Genomic DNA, 23,838 nt, shown 5'->3' on the forward strand with positions numbered 1-23,838 from the left:
GCCACACCATCCTGCTCCTGTTACGGCCTTGTGGCTGCGGCGGACACACACACACACACACACACACACACACACACACACAGAGGCCACTCTGTCTCTCTCTCTCTCTGTTGAGTATGTGAATGTAATCCTGGGTTGGGTTGCTACTGAGCCTGCACCTGCTGTAGTGTTTGGCTGAAATGAAAAAAAAAAAAAAATCAAACTTTCAAAACATGGAACATGGTTTGAGATCCCTGGTCGGGGTTCACATGAAGGAGGGAGGTCGTTGTAAATTCCCAAGAGTGGTAAAAAGCTGTTTAGACGTCTCGCATGCCTTTAACAGGTCAAAAGCATTGAGCTGAGTGAATGCTGACATGTAGAGTGAGCAGTCAGAGAGCTCCTCCCTGCATGGCGTGCTGCTGTGGCCACACTCTCAAGTCTCTTCATGATCATGCAGCTGAGTCACATGACCAGTGCTGACATCACGGCTGGGTTTCCTCAGCCCCTTGTAATGTGATGCTGCATGATCAGCGACTCGTGTTTTGCCATGAAATACAAAACTATCATTCCAATGAGTTACTGATTTGACGTCTTTTTGACTTTTTTGTTCCATTCTTAATGAAAAAAAAAAAAAACATTAATCAAACAAACAAAAAAAAAACACTGTTTATGGTTGTATGCAAAATTGCCTTTATTTTCCATTTTTTCCTTTTTCACACATTTGTTGTATAATAAATAGACATGAGAAACAGGCTGATAACTCCATCCTCTTCCCATGCCAATTCTGCACCTTTGTTTTTTCTCCACACCGCAAACAGCTTTTCATAGAATTTACAACAGAAAATAAAAAACAAAGCTTGACACAAGCTGAAATTATTGCTACCAGCTCAGCGCTCACCTCATATGTTACATAGACCTTTGAGCTGTATTTATGTAGCAAATCCCAAGAACAAAATATATATATATATGTATATATATATATTTATATAGTATTCACAGTTAAAGTATTTACATATTTTACGATTACGAAGCAAATAGGCAGAAAATGAAGACGTTTCTACAAGAAACAATCTTTCAAAGGGAGGTGGAGACATTTCCTGTACACAATCAACCTTTTCTTTAAATAAACAACCCTTCAACCCTCAGATTCCTTTTACAGATCCCTGATTTTTTTTTAAATACTCAGTCTTTTGTTAAAAAAAAAAGAGGAGATGCATCTCAAAAGTTATTACCCCTGTGATTAAAAAAAAAAAAAAAAAAAAAAAAGCTTTAGATCTTCTTTAAGTAATGATGTACAATATAAACATCAGTGGTGAAAAAATTCTCCATAATTAATCCAACTGAATGACAAGTGATGAGTGACTTGGTCTTAAGAAAACTGATTGGCTAGAGAGGGCATAGAGCAGAAGTGCAAGCCTCTAGTGCATTCACAGACAGGAAAGAGTTTTCTTCTTCATGGATTTAGTCAAAGAAACACAATCTATATTTCACACAGATGAGGGCGGGAACTACTGACAGGAGGTCTGATGAGCGGTAGAAACACTTGTCTCTCATAGGTAGAATCAACACTGGCAGAGTTAAGAGTCCTACTTCAACACACTACAGGTGAAGGAAACCAAAACATTAACACCCATTTTGGTGAAAATAGGCAGCAATTCTTTGTGCATGCACGTTAACGCAGCTGCAAATGACAGCTCCATGAAAAAATCGGTTTTATCCATTCAGGTGAGCTGACAAGGTTTACACATTCATATGGCACTTTAAAATAATACAATGTATTTTTTTTTTCTGCCGACTATCTTGGCCCTCAGAATTTTTTCCAAAAGTGACAACTTTGTCATGTAATGAACATTTGCAGACAGTGTCCAGTGGATGCAGACAGGAATCGACTTGAAACTCACTTTTGGGAGTTGTGGGTGACTGGTCAGCCTTCACCACTGAGGCCCACAGGGGGCGCCACACTCACATCCGCATAAACCAAGGTATACTGATAAATACTCTCACTCACGAGCCAGACAAGGACAAAGACATTCTCAATCATTCATACACACATAGTGTCTTTGAAGAAACAAAACAAGAAAAATCTAAACAAAAATGGAAAACACTGGAAATTCCATTAATACCATTTTGCACAACTAGAAACTTGAACCTTGCATAAACTAATAGGAAGCAGCATGATCCACATTATTGGCTGGTGAAAGCAGGTATGATATCCCAATATTTAAATCTGTGGCAGGATTAACCATTTTGTTGTTTCAATTTAAATCAGTTTTTGGTGCGGGTGGGGGGGTGGGGGGGCAACAAGGAGCAGTTTCAGTCCACTTTGTCTCCTGTCACTGCTGCTGGATGAGAATAGTGTAGTTTGCCATCTGCTTGGGGGGTACACACGTCCTCTCCCACAGAGAGGCCTTTTTTTTTTTTTTTGTTATAGTGAACTTGTGCGTGTCAACAGTATTAAGAAGCTGAACATGTGAGTGTGTGTCAGGGGTTTCGTACCACATGAGGTGTACATGAAGCTTATGAGAAAAATGAGAGTAGTTCAAACTGTACAAACCAGGACGAGCTATGGAGGGAACCATGCTGAGTTACCACTTGACAGGAAGAAAGGAAGTGCTGCACCAGCAAGTCAGTGTTTTGTAAATTCTGGGTCACTGGCAGACATAAAAAGTAGTTTTTTCTTTTCAAGAGCACCAGAAATCGTAAACAACTTTGAATGTGTGTGTGTGTGTGTGTGTGTGTGTGTGTGTGTGAGAAAGAGAAGTGTCCCTTTACAGGTAGCTGTATCCAGGTGACTTGCCAGGTTTTTACCCCCAGAAAAATCCTATTCAGTTCCAGAAAACCGAAAAAAAAAAAAAAAAAAAAAAAAAAAGTTTCCTGGAGAGTTCCTTCTCTTGTGGGTTTTTGGCGTGGAGTCTGTGTGCATTTCTGGGAAATGTAAAATGTGGTCTGGGGACAGCACTCTTAAATCCTGGAAGATGTTCTCCTTGAGTGGACGCCAGCGTTAGTTTAGCGTTCCCCTACAGTTTTCTGCCCCACACAAACAGGGGATCTTCTCGTCCTCGATGGGGAACTTGTAGTCGTACGTGATCTCCTCATTGACGTTGATGGGCTGTCTGGAGTAGATCACAATCTTCTTTTGAGACTCCACCGTAATGACCTTCGCATAGCAGTTGGGCTAAGAGAAAAACCAAAAGACACAAACACATTTTGAGTATGGTTGGCTTGGAGCTCTTTAAGAGTTTGCTTATGCCTGCTTGTGCTAAACAGGGCAGTTGTGCTAACACTGAATGATCCGATCTCTGGACCTCATAGAGTTCAGGAGGATGATTTGATATGAATCACACTGTTGGATAAGGGACATTTTGTGATTGTCTTACATTGCAGCTATGGTTGATGAAGCGGGCAAAGTTACCACACTTGGTGGCATCGATGATGGTGTCGTGGTCGACACGGAACATGTAGCTGCTGCCAATGCCCTCCTCCTCGTAACGCTTTTCACGCATGTCCGCGATCACCTGGGCACACAAAATGGTCATTTGTTACAGGACCAGCAACATTAATATGCTTCTACTGCCTGGGCCTCTCTGGCATGTGTGTCCACAATCAGCCCAAGGTCCATATTATTCATTATTATCATACTTCATATATTACCTAACTGTTGTCTTACTGTCAATTTAGGACATTTATAAATGTATTGAACTTTTTTTGATGTACACACTGATGTAAACAAGCAAGACTGTTGCTGCTACAGGTAATTAATTAACTCATGAAAGACACAAGAGAGCACAAAAAAATCAACATCAATTATTGGTGGATGGTGGAGCAACAAGGTCCTTCATGCAGAATCTTCTAAAACACAATTGATTACACTACTAGATATTTTAAATTAAAATATATCCCAGTCTGTCATGGGTTAAAACCATTCCTTGTCCTTTATACAGTGGCATCAGTGTGTCCAGTGGAAACTCATGGAAAACAGGCCCATATCGCTGCCATTTGCACTGCCGTCATGTTCTCTGAGTATTGGGCAGTTTAAACATCTGTTACTGTTCACCAACACAGACACCAGCTGAGTGCATTAGTCGGCTGTGACAGAGAACATAGTGTGATGGCACCACAAAGCAAAAGTCATTCATTTAGATCAATTCCACATCTGTACAGCTATTTGTTTTGTGGTGGCTGTTCCAATATTATGGTGATACACCACACAAGAGCCTGGTTTAAGGAATCACTAATTGCAATATTATGTTTTTCTCAGCAACGTGACACTGTAGTAGTATTACTGTGAAACCCTCTTGCTGTGTTCAGACACTGTTTTTTTTTTTTTCAACCCAGAACCCAAACCAAGCCAAAAAGTAGGAGTTAGTCCTAGTAAAAAAAAAAGTAGTACCTGTGTAAACCAATGTGACAGAAAACCCACTCTGAGCAGCGCAAGCATCTCTCACCTGTCTGATGTTCTGCCCCACATACTCGATTACCATTTCATCAGCAGCAATGGGCTCCATGGCAAACAGACCCCAATCATGGATGTGCGACTTGCAGAATCGAATCTTCTTCTTACGGAACTGGGAACAGAATGGAAAAAGAAACATGTCACATTGAAATCGTTGTTTGTTGTCTGTATATGTAGATGTGTGTTGTGCATGAAAGGACAACAGCTTCTGGAGCCTGAGGAAACCAGAAACATTAAACATTTACAAAAACACCAATGACCCCCTTTTGGAATCGGATTAGTCAGTAGTGACATTTTCAATTATTTGGTGATATACTTATCCTGCCATTAGAGAAAACATTCTAGCAAAGACTGAAGGTGGCCAATGACATATCAATAACAGCAGTTCTGTATCCGCAGTGACATAAACAAACATCCATTATCACAAAAACTGTATCTGATGACATGTCCTTCATACTGTAATTGCAATTTCTTTTTTGTGTTGACAACTGTATACACTACATTACTAAAACATAGAGGCCCCTTTCACACATGCACTGGACTCTGCACATAATAAGCATGTGAGCTGGAGGAACTGTATATGTCTGCATCACTTGTTCTGCACTTTATCCAGCCACCTCCACAGCAGGAGCACCGCTCAGGTGAACGCCAATGAATCACAATTACTGTGTCGTACTGGAGACTGACTGGCTGCTGTCTGCTGCATCTGTCACTCTCATGTTGTTATGACATGTTTTTTTTTTTTTTTTTTTTTGAGTTTGTTTACCTTCAGCTGGTTGAACTTGAGTAGGTCACTGTCACAAGCGAAAGAGGACAGCAGGCGGCGCTGTTCTGACCGGCGCTCAGAGCCGGCTCTGGTGGAGGCATGAACTTGTGCAGGGATACTCATACCCTAAAGAGAGAGAGAGAGAGAGACAGAGAGAGAGAGAGAGAGAGAGAGAGACAGAGAGAGAGAGAGAGAGAGAGAGATCAATACACACACACACACACACACTACTAACATGTAGCACTTCCACAACAGTCATTTGATTTGTATCTCAGTGCACATTACCTTGCTGTCATCACACATTATTTTTAACATCACATTTTGCTTATTGCCTTATTGCTGCTGATTTTAAATCTATTTTGTCCTATACACTTTACATTTATACACAGATTTCTATCATTTTTACAATACTGTTAAAACATGATTTCATACTCATGCTATCCAATATCTCCTACTACTACCTCCAGCCCTCCAATGTGCAAACTGGAGCCCACCTGTGTGTCCACCGGTGGCTCCTCTGACTGCAGCCGTGTGCTCTGAAGATACTTGATCTTGTCCTTCTTATCGATCTTGTAGTATCCCTCGCTACGTGCACAGCCGGTCATATGATCCCTCATTCCATCATCTCTCCTCTTTCGCTTCACTCCCGGGATGTTGGTAGGTGCAGGGAAGTCAAGGAATGGCTAGGAACCTCTGGATGAAAGCTGTCAAAACAACTTTGAAGCTAAAACAGGTAATTGGCTATGTGAGCTGGTCTAGGCTCCTTGACTCCAACACTAATATACAGACAAGCAGTAACCGATGATGGCCAGCAGAGGGTGCTTAGGATTCAATAAGCACAAAGTGAGACTACTCAAAAGACCACACCAGTGATATAGAGTGTTTGCTCCATTTACAACAAATTACCCACATTTTGCATGGCAACAAACCATTTTTTTTCCCATCATGTGGGGGCACGTAGTATTTCACAACATGTAATCAAAATACGTTGATTTTCAAATTTGAATTTTTGGTTGAAATGCCCACCTTATGATGTTCTGCTTCTGTGGCTGACAAAAGTCGTCACAATTCATAAACCATGAAACTGATAATTGGCTGTGTCAACGTTTCTGCTGGGGCTATTTTCTGGTGGAGAGACCGTTTCACTCCACCCCGATTTCAAGTCATCAAGACACAACAGTGCTGGTGCTGTTTGGAAAACGAATGTGGACGTTATTGCAGTGATGTAATACTGGTGTGAAGAAAGGTTGAAGTCCATGAAATTTTCATACTGTTCTTGAATGAATGGAATCCAATGCCTAGATAAAAGGTAGGAAAAATTATTCCAGAATGGTTCTAAAATATCACTGCTTGCTTTGGGAGAAGATTAGCAGAAATGTTAAGTACATACATTTTTTAGATATTGGACTATGCAAGCAAAATCACTGGTGCGATTGTTTAAGAAAGCCAATTAATTAGATGTGATCTGTAGAGTAAAAAGAGGTGTGCCTCTACAAGCAGAGGCTCAGCAGTAAAGGATATGAGGGTGGTTGACCCACAGTGTGTCGTTGAGCCAGTCATTCCCATTATCCTGCTGGAGCATCTTGTCATACGTGATCTGCAGAAGGCGGATGTCCTCTTCATCTATGCCCTCATTCCAGATGTCATACAGGATGGTCATCTCTTCAAAATCGGAGCGCCGGCTGAAAGTGGGCCAGGGAGGTGTGGTGACAGGGGACAAGCTGCCCAGAAGGATCTCCTCCCAACATCGGCGTTGCCTCCGAACAGGCTTACCAGCCACAGGCGCTGCTTTGTCGTAGGGCAGGAAGCCGTCTTCTGCAGGCAGGACGGTCTGAGGCTCCACTTCTCCTTCCCTGAAGTCCAAGCTGGGGTGGATGGAGACGTCTGGGGACATGGCAGACATAGCTTCTTCTGTAACATCTCTGACATGGGGATCATGAGGAAGAGCCGTTGGGGTGGATGAAAGCTCCGCACACTCAGGAGGTGGGGGGACAGCAAGGGTCTTTTTGCCCTTGGGCCGACCAGGCTTCCTCTTAGGTGGGGCAGAGTCGGGTAGCACAGAGCCATCTATGGACAGGACAGTGGGGAGATCTTCGGGGAGGCAGGATGAGTCCTGTGCCTCAGCTGATGCGGCCTGGCTGGGTAGAGTGCTGATGGGCGGCTCCTTAAAAACTGGCCTATCATCCAGGCACTCAGGGGATGACTTCCTGTGAACAGTCAGGGCTGTGGGGTCTGGGAAGACAGGGGTGAACGTCAGATCTTTGCCGGGGGTGCGGGGAACACCTGCACTTAGTACTGGAGACTGGGCAGGGTAGGAGAAGGGGCTACCAGGGATGTGAGGGGAGCTAAGCAACAGGCTGCTGCATGTTAGCGGGGCATCACTTCCAGGTGTGATGGGGACCATATCTGTGCTCTGCGACTTGCCCAGACCCCGGGCTCGGTCCATCAGGTCTCTACCAGGGGTGCGGGGGATGTCCTCATCTGTGGGTAGTCTGGCCCGCTGGGGGAGGTCGGGCAGAGGACCAGGGGGGGGAAGAAGGGAGCGACCCTCCATAGTTGGGTGAGGGGGGAGAGGAATTTGCATGTAAGATGGAGAGAGGGATTTGGAAACAGGGGTTTCTGGATCCAGGTGGGATGAAGCCAGAGCAGGGGTGCAGGGGACTTCCTCATGCACAACTTCATTCTTTGCTTGTATGTCCTGGTCATTCTCAGACAGGGAGCCTGTGGGGGTGGGCGGCCGGAGGCAGGGAACATGCTCCTGAGGCCCAGACTTTACTAAAGAAGTGCTACCATCTACAGGGATGTCTGGCTCTTCCACTAAAAAGACAATCAAAGACACTGTTCAGAATCCTCTTTCACCACTGACATCACGACTTCAAAATACACATCAGCAATTACAGGGTTCCCACTTGATGTCAAATGTAAGACCTACTGACTTTTTCATCACTAAAATATTTAAATTCCTGCACTATGTAACAATGTTTTTATTTACCTTGATCAAAATTTAAAAAAAAAAAAAAAAAAAAAAAAAAAACACTTTTGCTGTGGAGAACTAATTAACATTTTTTTTATTCTATTTTTTTTTGTTTGAACAATAAAATTAAGTTACTATCATGCACTCAATGTCTCATTTTAACAGGCAAGGTGAGTGGAAAGTCAAGTAAGTCAAGCAAGGTTAGTAAATAAAACATGAATATGATGGAAAATATTATGTCTGCTAAATAACTAGCATGTGGTGTGCCTACCCAGGACTCCTTTAGGCGACGGTGGTTTCAGGTCCTCTGTGCTGCTCTGCCCCGTGTCAGCTCCCTCATCCCCAGAGCTCGGAGATCTGAGTTTGGGCTGGCCGCTCAGCTGCTCCCTTGGTGTCTGCTCCTCACCATCCTCTGGGGCAGGACCTGCAGGGGTGCTGGGTGCCTTCATCTCCATCTCTACCCTGTCTTCATCTTCTGATGAAGATGAAGAGGATGACGAAGATGAAGAGGTCTGAACCTCGTCCTCTTTGCCTTCAACCTCCACCTCTATGGCCATATCCTGCTCCTCCTCCTCTTCTTCCTCTGAGCTTGACTCATAGTCAGAGGAGTCTTCACTCTCTCCTGAGGAGTCGGAGCCTACCTTGGACGATGTTGAACTCTCAGCTTCTGACATTACTTGATTGGTGGTGGGGGTGGGGGGTGGGGAGAACGACAATTATTGTTAACAGCTTCAATATGAATAACCAAACGGCTGTTTATATCAAGAAGTTTTTAACATACCCTCAGACGTATCAGATGAATCACTGTCACTCTGACTGGATGAGTCTGCCTCTTCATCCTCATCCTCATCTCCACTCTCCTGAAGAGACAATTAAATATTCAAACTAGAAAAGGCTAAATTTTCTGATGACAAGATACGTGTTTGCTTCAGCTGGAAAGGCTAGCAGCAACTGAAGCATTTCAAGCAGTAGGTTCAGTAACTGAAGAAGTACTTGCAGCTTAGTAGTTTGATTATTGAAGCTTAGCCCAGTTGTTATTTAATGGCCCATATTTAATCAATATCTTTAGAGAAAAACCAGTAGCAGTAGTGCTAAGGTAGTTACTAAGGTGTTTCTGGGCAGCTGTAGAAGCATGTGCTGGGATGAAGCTTCGAGCTTAAAGTTTGAAAGACTACAACAACTCCCAAAAAAGCTTGAGCTTGAACATTCTGCTCATATAAATAAAAAGAGAAAAAGTGAAATCATGTAAAATAAATAAATAAGTATTAAAGATTTCCAAAAAGAATAAATAACACCAATAATATCCTCAGTAAGCTGAAAATTTTATAAGTTGAATGAAATTTCTAGCTGAAAGTATAGAAATAGTAATAACACTTGCTGCTTGGCTGAAAATAAACAGATTTAATAGGGCCAATGAATTGACTTTTAAAAAGAAATGTGATAGAGTTATAGATTGGATCAAAAATCTGAGCAGGAGCACCCCATTCCAAAACATGCTGAAAATGTCTCCGTTTGAACGGTGTCAGTGACCTTAACAATGTAAAAGTGTTTAGACGGCTCATTTTTGGCCCAAGAATAAATTTAGCAGAAGAGAAAAACGGAATGTGCTGTTTCACTGAAGCAAGCACGGTGCACACAAAAGTAGAAACAACATACATAGATATATGTTATGAAGATACTAAAAACACAATTCAAAGTGAAGACAAAATTCCATGCATGATACACACACACACACACACACACACACACACACACACACACACACACACACACACACACACACACACCACACACACACACACACACACACACACACACACACACACACAACAACCATACGTCATCTAGTAATTTGGTCACAGCTCACTTTGCTTGAAGACAGCCTGTCCATGGCCTCAGTTTCATCAGGCTCCTCCTCCCTGTCAGACAGTGACTCCTCCTTTTCAGAAGTCTCAACATCCTCCTCCCCCTCACTGTCCAGTTCAAGGGGCCGCGAGTGTCTTCGCTTTGCCGATGTGCTGTCACCATCAATTTTGGAATCATCCAAGGGTAGCTCAGTTGGATCTCGATCACGCTCTGAGTAAAAAGAACCAGGAGAAAAATGAGGAATTGGCAATTGTGCAACACATATGGGGAGAGTATCCCCATGTGCTTGACATTAGTAGTGCTGAGTTACCTTCATCTTCCAGCTCATCGTCTACAGGAGTGGATGGCCGGGCCCGCTTGTTGTCCCCTGTAGCTGCAGCTTCAGGAGGATCCTTCCTTTTCACCTTATCGCAAAACAAAACACCAATATGCAATCCAATTGGTTGAGAACGCATATATTCTTCTCCTAACCCATGTTTACAGGAAGGCCAGCAAATCTCAAGGCTTACCTTGAAGGAGGGCAGGCGGATGGCACCTCGCAAACCCAGACCCATGCCTTCGTAGCCCAGTCCCTCACCCTTGTTCCAGTTCTCTAGCAGACTTGAGCCCATGGTTTCTTTGGGTTTGGGTTTTTCCTCTTCTTTTCCCTCGGCACCCTTCACTGGAGTCAAGGACGCCTGAAAAGCACAGAACAGAATTAAGTTTCCCTAAAGCAAACTTTGGAAATGCTCTGTGAAAAAAAAAAAATTACCACAGAAATTTGAGTCATCCATATGATGAATCAATTCACAAAAATGACCAAATACACTCTTGGTGTGCATATATTCATGGCCAGATTTATCTGCGACCTGTCATAATTAAACACGCTACTTAAAATTAAAGTGTTTCTCCTCTTCAGCATTTGTTTATATCTTACAGCAGCCAAAAGCTACCATTTGGATGCTTGTCAAGATGTTTGCATCACCTTTAATTAACTGCCCAAATCATCAAGTAAGCCTTATAACATTAGAAAAAATATATTTAAATTATAAAAGAAACTCATGAAAGTAGGCTGGACTGCAGAATGAAATAATATTGAAATAATAACACTGAATAGAGAAACAATTTTTATCATTTTTGCCAGACCTAGTATCACACTCAGAGTCTTTCCAGTAATAAAACAGTGGGGCCTCCTAGTGGCTCTGGTAAACATTGCTTACTGATGGAGCAGAACAAATCTACAATGTTACAATTTCTTTTAGGAAACTAGTAATCTAGTTTTGCCTCGTTGCTGTGGATGGGCTCAGCAAGCATAGTCCCTACCTGTTCTAGTTTTTAAAAATCTTAAAACCTAAATGACAATAGGCACCATGCTATCCTGCTGAAAACCTTTGATTGTTTGATTATTATTATTATTGATATTTATGCTTTGACAATTTAAATGGGAAAACTACAACCTGGTTAATCAACATATTCAATTCATTGCACAGATCAAAGATGGGGGGATAACATCCCAAATACTGTTCAACTCTGTAATATAGTCCAAATCTAAATGAAAACACATAACTGTTTGGTGTATTTCCACCATTTGGTGTACTTTAATTGGGTAGTATTTTTAGGCATATCGCCTTCAAAGAAACTAGAACATTGCCTGTTCCAATGTATATGACATTCGGAATAACTTAGAAACACAGTTACTAGTTAGTATGATGTAATACTTTTCCCACATGAATGTGTTTGGACAGGAACTCTGATGATGTAGAAAGTGGTAAAATGGATAACAAACCTTCGCTGAGCGTTCCTTCTTGTCCCACCAGTCATCAAATGCCCTAAAAGCTACCACTTCCACCATTTTTCGGTTGAGGTCCCTCTTCATGATGGCCTTAAGCTCTTTGACTATGACCATGAGCACTCCGTCCACTGTGGCCTTATGGGGGTCCTCTTTTTTAGCCTCGTATCCAGGGGGAGGAACAGCGGGGTTGAACTTTGGCATGCTGGGATGGGGCCACGGTTGTCCGGGTCCCCCCGCACTGCCAGCTGGCGTAGCACTCATGGAAAGAGGAGCATAGGGTCCCCCAAATGGCACAGACGTACCACCGCCCATAAAATGGTGGTACGGATAGGGTCCTCTGGTCTGTGCCATACGACTCAGCATCTGTGTCTGCATCTGGAAGGACATGTGAACACTACCCCACTGAGGTAGGCAGTTCATCAGGTCCATCTGCACCAGTGGCATCATGCCAGGATAAGGACTCAAAGGTGGCATCATATGTGGAGGGACTCCAGGAGGGCCAGCCAGGTGATGAGGGGGGCCTGTGACGGCAGAGTGAGGAGGGAGGTGGGGAGGTGGGATGGGGAAGCCAGGCTGCGGGGGCAGAGGAGGGAAGCCTGGAGGAGGGATGGGAATGGTCTGAGGCATTGGGGACACTGCAGAGTTTACAACAATGCCCTTGGCACAATCTCCACTAGTGATCGGGGTTCCAGGCATCTCATCATCAGAGATTTCCATGTCTTCTCCAGATGACTGATGCCCCTGTGTGAGAAGGGACACTGGTTATGGGATTTTACTGGGTAAGAAACACTTGAAGATCTGCCAAGTCAATGTTTCCCTCCTCCATACAATACTGTCACAAATACAACCAGTCTCCCTTTTGTTTCAAAACATTCACAAAAAGACAACTGGCCTGAATTTGTAAAACCAATGTCCACTCTGTTACTATTTTGCAACATATCATTACATGTTAATCATTCAAAACAAGAGTAGCAAATCATTTAAAGGCTGATCCAAGTTCAAAGTTTAGTATATGCACTACTGTAGTCAAACACAACTGACCTTTTGGCAGCATGATTTCAAACACAGCTGTTTGTACAGATACCAAATAATTATGAAAGCAAAATAGGTCATGATAAAGCCAGAACATTAAACCTAACTGCAATGAATTCTCTTCTCAAATGTTTTCCGTACAAAAGGATGTCTGTAACAACCAGTACAGAAAAGAAACCAAGCAGAGTATACTCAGCATGGGAGTGGTGTCTTTACCCAAATGACCAGTTAGCAGTGTTTGCTTTGTGATAAATTGAAATGTGAGACATGGAACGCTCTGGCCAATCCTGACTGTCAGGCTCAGCAAAACCAGGAAGTGTGTGGCTGAATGGGGCCAACAGCCAGACTGTGTTTTCCTCCATGCTAACATGTGCTGTGAGTGTTAGAAAGAGGAAATGAAAGTGTTCAATTCCCCAGCAGCAGAAGGGCTCTTATTCCTCCTTTCAAAGGACGGCACAAGGTATACAAATACAACCGCGTCACCGGCCAAGTAGTAGTAGACTGGCAATAAACATGGAGAGTAACTTGTTATGCTACTAGTAATACAAATACAACCAGGTCTAATACGCACTATTCATTATATATTTTTAAAAAGAATGTTTTACTTAAACTGACAAGGAATTTTACAGCTTTCATGCACATTCAGAGCCCAATGTGCAAAGAATTTTTGGCCCACCTCTTTAAACAGACAAGAGCTGAGTCTAAAACAGGGAAGCTACCTCTGAGAGAAAATCTCAAAAACTAAGTCAGAAAAATTTGATATCATTTTCTTTCTTTGAAAAAAAAAAGCAAACAACAGAACACCTGTTAACTGTGTTAAAAAGGACCTTTTATCTCAAGAGGACCCTAACTTTGTTTTCAGCTCAACAACTCTTTCATACACACTTTGCTGTGACACCAGAATTTCCTTTACATGGTTGAATGAAAAGAATGAAACAAAAGGGAAACCTATATGCTTACAACCACCTCCCAATGAAGCTGGTTCTCACTTCCTGTGGCCCCTAGGTAACTGTTACAGGGTTGTAAGTAAAATATCATTACAGGCCTACTACAGGTTAATCAAGGACATCAGTGCATTAGAATGGATTTGAGCTACATTTGCTAAGGGCACTGAAGGGTGCTGTGACTTTACTGTTTTTTAAGTTAATTCCCCAAATCTCAATCACCGTTCTTGTGAATGCCCAATTTCCTTTTTTTGTTTAGACTTTTTTAGTAGTAGAGAGAGGCGGAAAAGGCAGGGGAGTGATAGGAGATGACATTCAGCAAATGGCCTGAGGTCAGATTTGAACCCGGGACCCTGTGATCGCGACTCAGCCTTAACACACGGTACATGCTGTTAACTGGTGAGCTACCGGGTGACCCCACATTTTCTACTTCCAACAAATACTACAAAGAAAATGTGGCAGGTGCTTTGTCTTACCATATCTATTTTATCAGTGGGAGTGTGGCTTCTAAAGTGACCATCTTTGAGGTCACTGATGTTCATCTTCTCATGGACAGGAGAGCTGACTTTCTTGAGAAGGGAGGCTGTTCCAGGAATCGGTTCTTCATCATCCGAGTCTGGCAGTGGTGTTGGACTGATGTCCTCCAGGCCTGTGCTGGAGGGACGGGAATTTTGCTGGCCACCGTGAGAGCCGCAGGTGAAAGGAGGAATTGGGGATAACTGAGAGGATGAGGAGGATATTGGGCTTCCCTCCATTCGCACCTCAGTGTCCGAGTCACGCTCCGCCAAGAAGGGCAGCAGTTTTGTCCTTTTCTCCTTAAGGAGCATTTCAATACGGGAATCCAGGCTATTTCGCTCTGAATCCAGTGTGGGTGAGCCAGGTGATGGGCAGTGCTCCGGCGTTTGAGGAGGAGGGGTCGTTGGATGGGGCAAAGGCTCTGGAGGAGGCTCTGGGATTGGTGGAGTTTCCGGCCTGTCCTTGACAGGCAAGAAGTCAGTGGCAGCGGCCAGAGGTGGCTGAGGTGGCCTGAGGTACTCGTCCTCCCTCTGGGCAGGGTGATGGAAGGCTGGCTCTGAGGGGGGAAACGCAGGGGGCATGGGGGCCTGGTAAGCGGAGAAGGCCGACTTTAAGCTGGCTGTGGCAGGGGGAGGTGCTGTGTAAGTAAAGGAGGAGGCGGAGGGTGGAGGCTCAGGTGGGGTGAGTTGGTGCTGTTTAAAGGGAGCTTGCTCAGAGCTTGTATTTCGATACATGGTGCTGCGGTACTGAGGCCGCTCTGGTCTGCGATTATAGGCGTCCTGGAACTTGCTCTCATGTCTGCGAGACTTATAGACCCCAGAGCTTTCAGACCGGCCAGACTGGTAGGCAGGTGTAGACTGCCTGCTGGAGTAGTTGGAGTCTTGAGAGAAGGGGGTGCCTGTCTGGCGTGGGGTGTGAGGGGTTCCCTGGGACTGGGGTGTGTCCTGCCTTAGGCTGGAGTAGGCCGTGTCCAGGGACTGTGGGGTGGTGGTGCTGCTGGGCGGCGCTGTGCCTCCCACAGCAGACACACTGCTCTCAGACAACCTGCGGATGGGCTCACAGGCCTAGAAGGAAACACACAGGATCAGGCTAGCTCAAGGCAGCATAGCCATAGTTCAGCAGTTACATTTCAAGGCTTTGACTACAGAGGATCACTAAAGAGGCAACTCATGGAAAACAACAGAATCTAAGTCCATGTATACTACAGTTTACAAGGCCACAGCTCGAAGTGCATGTTTCAAAGGCTTTGTGACATCACTGTGCAGGCAGGCAAGAGGCTGGATAACATTCTTCCCTCTGCCCTATTTTACCACTTATTGCACTGATAAACTGGATTAGAGATAAGGATGTCCGCTTTGATTGGCAAGTTTGCTTGTTCAATATAAAACTATCATTCACTAACAATATTTACGGCACAAAGAGAACAAAGTCACACAACCAAACAGACTTTTCAAGTGTAAAGACAGACAGTAAGAAATTATATATCCATATACAGATGATCACCAAAAACACTTTTTCCAGTTTATTAAATTCGTTGGCATGCTGTTAGTGGAGGTTTTACCAGTAGGGCTTCTGCCAGGATGCGAGGGGAAACTTCTCTGGCCTCCTCTCCACCTACAGGCAGAGTCCAGGGAGTGTAGCTGCCATTCATAAGGAGCTGGAAATACCTAAGGCGATTTTCACCTGAATGGATGGAAAATATGAGATATAAGACTGTGTCTGATGCCAAGTTTATAAAAGCAGCCCTACTACCAACAGGCAGAATCAAAACCAATCTAGTGTGATTTTTTTTAAAAAATGTGATTATTAAACAAATATGAGCAGACACCAAAAATACACATTTGTAGAAGAGAAACATGCATTTATGCATCTGTGTCCTCTCAAAATAAAACTATTTACAATTATAATGGAAACTATGGGACTAACACACATCTTTTTATCTATATACAAACTGTAAACTAGAAGATTCCAACCACACAATATAAATAGTTACAAATAGTTATAGTGTGTTTTCAGTATTATGAGTCTAGTTATGGAAAGTTAGAACACTGTATGCACTTGATGTACACAATGCAGTCGTAATAATACATCTGTAAAGATGTTCTTACAGATTTTGCATATTCCACACAAAAACACAATGCTCATGAACTTCACTTTTAAAAGAGAGGCTGCCTCTTTAAGAGAATCTACACAAACTATTATAGGATGTCATAACAAAGAAAAAATGTGTCAGGGAGATCAGGACGAACCCACTTCTTTTTAAAACACAGCAGCCAGTGGAAATCAATAAAGACTGACACTGAACATTTAGTAAATTGTTTGGGTTTTGTTTTAATGCACACAAAATCAAGTGCCAGGAAAAAAATAATATCAAAATACAGAGGCTAAGCTTTATGCATGCATATGGTTTAGATTAATATCAAGATAGCATAAAATTGTAGTTTTTGGCAGCACTGAAAGATGCTGGCATGTTTAAAAGTTCAGATGGTAGTATTAAATGTGACTCAAAACTCCCTACTGCAGAGAGGAATCTGAGAGATTGGTTTGTATTTGTTTATAGATGTGAAATTACACTGTGGGAGTCATAACACAACATCTCCTTCTCATTGGCTGGTAGGAGCAGACTAGCTCTCAATGAAATTCAATTATCAGAGGTTACCAAGCAACGCTCATAAATTTTAAACACGTGACTGCTGCCCTCCTGGTGATTTCACAAATACTACATTACTTATTATTGTTCCTGTGGGACGTAACACACTATAATATGCATATGTTTAGGTTATATGTATTTACTTCTGAAAGAGGAGTAGTATTTATTTACCTTTAGGGTCGAGCTCCACGTGGATAATGTTTCCCATGACAGATGTGTTGTGCAGCGTCTGCACAGCCAGCTTAGCGGATTTCACGCTCTCAAAAACAACTTTGGCAATTCCCAAGTGCTTCTTGTTTTTCGGATTGTACAGAATCTCCACTTCTTCGATGTCTCCAAATTTTTTGCACATGTCTGTCAGAAAGCCTTCTCTGATGTTGTCGTTCAACCTCGCGAACGTCACCTCCTTTGGAGGCACACGGCCGATGTAACACTCATCGATCTAAGAAGAGAAGGGACGAGGTTATGTGAGATGTGGCTTCAGGTCAATTATCATTATAGGCAACTATATGGGGTCACGACTGACAGCTGGATAAAGTGAAAGCCAATTTACATACAACATGTGAATCCGGTCAGTTCCATATTACCGTAATTGTGCAAGACTCGATAAAAAGCCCAAAATTATTTTCTGTATTAGTGCAGGGCAGATTATTTTGGCGGATAACCCTTCAACATAATCACATTATCATGCGATATCTTGAAGACCCTGCGAGGGGGTGTGTCTGGCGATCCTCGCGTTTGACAGTCCCCGAAAAACTTGAGAGCAGGATACTTTCTGACGGGACCGGCGTGCTTTGTCGGAGTATTTACCTTAAATTTCGGCACAGGCAGGTCCGTCTCTTTATATTTAGTCCAGAGACGGCCGATTCTCGGGTCCCGGACGGTGTCCACCGGTGGCATCCCAGGGTTCTGTAAGGGAGGGGGGACAACAATGTTATCCTTCCCATTCAAAACTTGGAGGCAATAACTTGTTGCAAAGTAGTTTGCTCACACGGCGTCCGGTGGCGTGCGCTTACTGAAATGAACACATGTGACACGCCGTGCAAGATGCAGAAACAAACCCGTCGCGTCCAGTCAGCCCCATAACAGCACACATTGTAACCTATCATGGAGGTCGGTTACTCGGTTACAATTGTAGCGATTCGCCGCATCAAAGGCGGATGTAAACGATCCACTTACGGGCATGCTGTAAGTCTGTCCATCGTAGCGATACAGTTTGTGCGATCCCCTTCTCAGTGCTGGGTCAATAATCAACTTGTAACTTCTCCAATGGTGACTTCGTTTCTCCCCCGAACTGCAGACGGGATGACTATCCATGCCGTTCGCCAAACCTGAAACAACGACAGGCACCGATAAAAAGCAACCACGAGACAAAACACGGTCCCGCTATCAGCATAAACACCCAACACAAGATACCGATACATTACAGATGCTTGACTTTGCTTACTGGGTGATAGGCTAGTCAACTACGAGCAAAATGGGACCGAGCTTATCCCAGTTACCGAAACAGGCATTAGGCTGGAGAAAGAAAAAAGAACAAGCTTACTTGAACTCTGCTTTCTGCCATGGTCTTCGTTCAATCTGTTTCTCTCCCCCGGCTTGGACATGATTTGTCCGCTCGAACGTTTTTTTATTGATGAGAAAACAAAATCGTCCTCCTTTCGCCGCTTACATTACATGATTTAGCTTGAAGAATACTGCCTCCTTTTAGGCGAGAGCCAACACATATTGTGTGCCTCCAGTCTTGTAGCTTCTGTCTCTCCCACAATACACCGCTGAGCCTGGCCTGCTCCTCAGCTAGCAGCACTTTCGTTACAAAGTTATTTACCTTCCTCTGCTCTTTTGACTGGAGCTACAACACTGAAGACAACGGTAGTACTGCTAAACGACTGTAACAATTACGCGTAATTACACATGTGAAAACAATGTTGGGCTTGTGATAGTCTCCTGGCGTCATACTGAGATTACTTTTAGTGTTGAATCTGCCGCTTTAATTTACCCAATTGGCAAACACAAGATAGAGACACAGGGGGCAATATTTTCTCAACTGGTACTAATTAAACCTAATAGGCCGCATTATTTGTTATTCTTTGCACTGTTTCTGTGGTGTCTCCCAATCCAAACATATTAGGACATTCTTAGAAAACATATACAAACAGCTGATCGCTGCGGTGGGACTCCGCTGTTCAGACGCTAATGTGGACTGCCAATGGGAAATGTCTGGGATAGTTACAGGAATTGGATTTTTCACTTGAAAGTCAAAAAATGCCGAGCGATTTCGATAGAAAGTCTAATGATCCAGCAGTCACTTCGATCGCATCCGACTCTTTTTCTCACTTCTGGTTTAATCCGGAGCGACTCTATTGCCTTCAGCATTTTGCAGCCACATTTTTATATTCCAGACAACCATGGAGCACCTTCTTTTATGCAATATTAAGGCTGAAAGATTTTTTTTCTGTGGTGGATATTGCAAAACAACTGGGTTTTGTTTGACATTGCATGATATTTTGCAGTGCTCGGGCAATTGGCTGGTTAACAGTAGCAGCTCGGGCGGCCAATCAGAGCGCAGCAGCATTTCAGCTTTCTACTATTAGAGGCACGGCTCAGGAATCCTTCAACACAGAGCAGAGAGAGGGGGCTGAGCGCTCTCGGCAGCCATTTTCCTGAAACAGGACTCAATGGCCTATATGGGTTTCCTTTGTTCCAAAAGGGATCTTATACTTGATTTCCTCATCTCTCACGGACTATGATAAAACTATGATTCCTCCTTTAAAGGATTGAGAAGAAGGAAGAAAAAATACTGGATGTAATCCCTTTGACATTTTGAACCTTTTTTCCTCTGCCTGGAATCCATCTTTGTCTTAACTAGGTCATGGCACACCCATATAATAGTATTTCTGTTTCTGAAGTAAAAAAGAAACCAAATGTTGTGAATAAACAGCTTATAGTTTTGGAGGTGTTAATTAGAGAAAACAACACAGTGAAATTAACAAAATGTGTAATGGCATATTGTTGGCATTGCACTTTATGGCCTTATAGGATATGATTAGCAATGAGTAAGTTAACTTCTTTTATAATAATTTAACAATTTTGGTAATTAAGCTATGTAGAACTGAGGCATGCAGTTACTGTTATTAAAAGTGTTTTCTGTCAGTTTATTATCTATTGATCTATCATGAACTTGATTATATATTGGTATCTGGCTGCCAACTCATACAATATGTTCACTGGCATGCTGGTCTAAGAATATCAATGTAGCACTGCTCAGATGACTGAGCAGGCCATGGCATGGGCTACTAATGGCCCTTTGTAAAGTAGTTAGTGTTGCCTGATTTTTTTTCTCTTGATTGATAACCCCTTTGTTAGGGTGATACCTTAAACACTATTGTTTTTCCTCCACAACAGCAAAGTATAATACCCTACATTGTGATAATCTGTCCTTGGTGAAACGGCTCAAATTGTACCTGTGTAACGTGAAAGTGTTGAGTAGCTTCAGTCACGTTTAGGTGTAGGCTCTCCATTTGCCATTTAAGAACCAAACGCTTCGCCTGACCTTCCTTCAAGGGCATATTTAAATTTTGTGGACAACTCCAGCGTGGCAGTCTTTTCAGAGTGTCTACAACGGCTCAAAAACAGTCTATCAACTCTTAGAGGAAACAGATGGAGGGAAAACTCTGGTGAAAATATTTACCTCAGCACTTTGATGAAATGCATTTAACAGGCCTAAACGCAGGGGCAGGAGGAATGTTTTCAGCTCCATCTTCGGATCCTCTAATAAGGGCAATAACAATAGGTGGGAATGCATCTCCTGAAAAGGAAGGAATCCATTAGCACGACAGATAGTTCTTTTGAAAACTTTTGATCAGTGGTAGGCTTTGCCTCTTAAGCAGCGAGTATGCTGAACATCTTCAAGCATCATCTGTGTGGGCAATATGCAAACAACCTCTTCTCTTTCCCTGAAGACAGGAATGCAGTCAAATGTAACGTCGTCTATTTCGACATGTCAATGTGAGCGCACACAACATGACAAACTACCAGGAGAGGTTGTTTTGAGAGGGAATGGATTTTGAGCTGTTTCACTAAATTGGCCAGTTCCAGTGTAAGTATTATGTAAGTATGTCTCAGAGGACATTTACACGATTAAGCGTAATTTAAACGTTACCAACAAAACCATAACTCTTGTAAAATATATTAACTGTAACCCATATTTATTATTTTTTTTATTGGTATTGTAACTAGAAACTTACAGTGAGGCATTCAAAATATGTAATCCACCAGAGTCTTAATCGAGCTTTAACATCTTATGGGGAGAAATAATGCGTGAACTTCACTGCCTCCCTTTCTTCAAAGAAACCTTTTGAGGTCTAAGCTACACTTGCTCAATAGGACTTCTGCTCTTCTGTTTCAAAATGGCTTCTTTTGCAGACAAAGGAGGCAGTGTGCTGTAAAATGTTGCTGCGCCATAACTGGGTGAGGCTCGGTCGTTCGATGAGAGCTGTTTCCGGGATAGGTCTTGGTGGTTCTCTGAAATTTTATCAGAAATAATATATCCCGGAACCAAGATGCTTTAACTAAACGGGGTGTGTGCTTTTAAAAGCATATAGATTTTATGTATATGTGTGTGTGTGTAAAACTGTTAAGGATTGCGTTAAGAACGGGAACGTTACGTGGCGTGTTGAGAACCGTCGCCTGGCTGCAGGGCTGACTCGTCGTGGCAACGGCAGTAATCTGAGAGGTCTGGCCGATTGCCACGAGAGCCCGAGCGCGCTGCGCCCCCACACAGCCATATAAGGTCATCAGGAATCCTGCAGCAGCGCTGTGCTGTTTGTCTCGGGAGCCAGAGGGCTCGGGGCTTCCGTGTGCTCTCTGCACTACTTTCAAGGCAACAGGCTCGTGATTCGCTGTGTTTCCAAGTGCTGAGGAGAAGATTTATCGCCTGCAAACAAAGTGCTGTCCATCTTGTTGGTGGAGGGGGGAGAAGAGAGTGGCAAACAGGGGTGAGAGTGTCTTAATCTCGCGTGTAAAGGGTTTTCAGGTGTGTCCACAGGGCGCACTCATTTTTGGGACTACATTACTGTTTGCCCTCATTGCCCCGGACCATATCACCATTCGTGTATTTTTTTTGGGTTTCCGCACAGAGTTCAAAATGTGCTTGCAGCTACACTAAAGTGACTGTCACGACACGACCAAGCGCGTCATTGTGAGCTCATGGAGCTGTTCAGTTCACAGCAACAAGACTTTTCCTCTGATAAAGGCATACAGTGTCAGAGGCCTGTTTTTCTTGTTATCCATTCCGAGCGCGGCAAGTGTTCGCATTCCTCTGTAGTTGGTCATGAGGCTCACAGTATTCTATTAACCATGAAGCGACTCCCCTTCATGCAGTGTAAGCGTCTATGAAAAATCAGGCAATTTTGAAGACCGTTTACTACGCATAGCGATCACATTCTAGATGGTGCTAGGTTTTCCCAAAGCCACTGACTAGGTTATTTATAGGCCTTTGCACAACACTCCCCTGGGTTGCGCCAGCATTACGCACAGGCAGACCAGAATGTTCCACACAATGGGGATTAGTGAACTGGCCTCTGTTCAGCTGTCTCAGGCGCATGTCGTCCTTTACCCGGCGATGTTATTTAAGAATGCTTTTTACTTAGTGTACTGAATGAAAAGGTTAGGCAAAGCGATATATTATTGCACACTTTAAGGACATCTTAGTATTTTATATGGTCCATGTATTCAACATTTAATTGTTTTTCCCCGTAAGTCAAACAATTCTATTTTTTATTAGTAATTCTAAGCATTATTTTGCAGGCCATACCATCCATACTGATTGAGTATCTGTCTCCTGTTTTCATCAGATGGACTGTGCTGCATGGAAACGGCATCAATGCGATTTCCATCGAGACAGATTTAGCCAGGCAGTTCAAAAGAGGAAATCTGTTTTTTTTTTCTTTCTAACTTTGTATCTTCATTCATTTAGTCCATTCTGTTTGTAGAAATACCGAGTAATTCAAATCAGGCATCTTTGGCATTTTTGATCATTTGTGGGTTTTGTAATCGCCTATTCAAGGACTGGGCGTTTTTCATGCAAGTACTCCATGCTGTATTCATATTATTTAAAATAACGACTTTTCATTATTTTTTGCTCTTAAATAGGCTGTTTGCATGGATATCTTATTTCGCAATGTAGATTGTGTAATCACTTCGTTTACTTGACTTTTACCCTTTGTCTGTGTTCCTGAGATGTGTCAATAAAATAGACTGCATTCAAATAAATGTTCTGTTGTTGCTGTTGTGTCGAATTTAGAGAAAATCGTGTTTAGTTATTTTGGACTTTTTCACTCATTCATTCATTTATTCATTCGTTTATTTATTTACCTCCGGGGGATTACATGCTAATTCTGAAACGGTTTTTAGGCCTAGTCAAACTGAGGATTTTGTCGCATGTGAGATAAGGTAATTTAAAAGCTTACATTTATATTACCTTACATTGTATTCAGTTAACATTTATTTTCAGGCTTGAACATAATTCATACTGCTAGATGATAGTGTGCAGAATCAAGCTGCAAATGCATAGCTGTTTTTAAATTTCTGTCAAAGACAAACATGTAAGTTAAAATTGCTGTCGAAGTGCTGAGGCTACATACTGGAAGGATAGCTAAATCATTTATAAATGCTCAGTAGCCTGATAGTGCTTCTAACTTAAAATAGCTAATGCAAAGGGCAGTGTCAACTTCTCTTAAAGGGATAGGTTGCTCACTTTGTAGCATTTCTATGTACCAGTTCCCACCACCATTCACTGAAATGATGCATTCTTCACTGGATCCTAACTTTGAATCTGTATATTCAGTTTAGCTATGCAACAGTTTGACTGGTTTGAGAGGATCAGA

At 42.8% G+C, this 23,838-nt stretch overlaps 1 protein-coding gene and 1 long non-coding RNA gene across 4 annotated transcripts; one reads left to right on the forward strand and one right to left on the reverse strand.

Annotated features, from left to right (window-relative positions):
• Window positions 1–645: 645 nt before the first annotated feature.
• On the reverse strand, window positions 646–21,267 carry setd1ba (SET domain containing 1B, histone lysine methyltransferase a). 3 transcript variants are annotated; one of them, XM_030064665.1, is made up of 19 exons: window positions 21,199–21,267; window positions 20,643–20,759; window positions 18,131–18,282; window positions 17,762–17,860; window positions 17,123–17,393; window positions 15,863–15,984; window positions 14,262–15,365; window positions 11,804–12,550; window positions 10,548–10,715; window positions 10,349–10,442; window positions 10,040–10,248; window positions 8,954–9,032; window positions 8,444–8,848; window positions 6,720–8,015; window positions 5,693–5,859; window positions 5,199–5,324; window positions 4,425–4,544; window positions 3,357–3,494; window positions 2,981–3,154 (listed from the first exon to the last, which is right to left on the reverse strand). In XM_030064665.1, exons 3-19 carry the CDS (start codon window positions 18,266–18,268, stop codon window positions 2,981–2,983), a joined length of 5,457 nt encoding a protein of 1,818 aa, XP_029920525.1. In that variant the 5' UTR covers window positions 18,269–18,282; window positions 20,643–20,759; window positions 21,199–21,267. The 3 variants fall into 3 exon arrangements, with proteins under 3 accessions (XP_029920523.1, XP_029920525.1, XP_029920526.1); XM_030064663.1 differs by lacking the exons at window positions 20,643–20,759; window positions 21,199–21,267 and adding an exon at window positions 18,498–18,803 and having other exon boundaries at window positions 646–3,154; XM_030064666.1 differs by lacking the exons at window positions 20,643–20,759; window positions 21,199–21,267 and adding an exon at window positions 18,498–18,803 and having other exon boundaries at window positions 6,720–7,430.
• On the forward strand, window positions 19,213–23,224 carry LOC115368533 (uncharacterized). The gene is made up of 2 exons (XR_003929043.1): window positions 19,213–21,050; window positions 22,760–23,224. It is a non-coding gene; the product is annotated as an uncharacterized LOC115368533 (long non-coding RNA).
• Window positions 23,225–23,838: the final 614 nt, after the last annotated feature.

Source organism: Myripristis murdjan, chromosome 12 (genome assembly GCF_902150065.1).
Source record: "Myripristis murdjan chromosome 12, fMyrMur1.1, whole genome shotgun sequence".
NCBI lineage: Eukaryota > Metazoa > Chordata > Actinopteri > Holocentriformes > Holocentridae > Myripristis > Myripristis murdjan.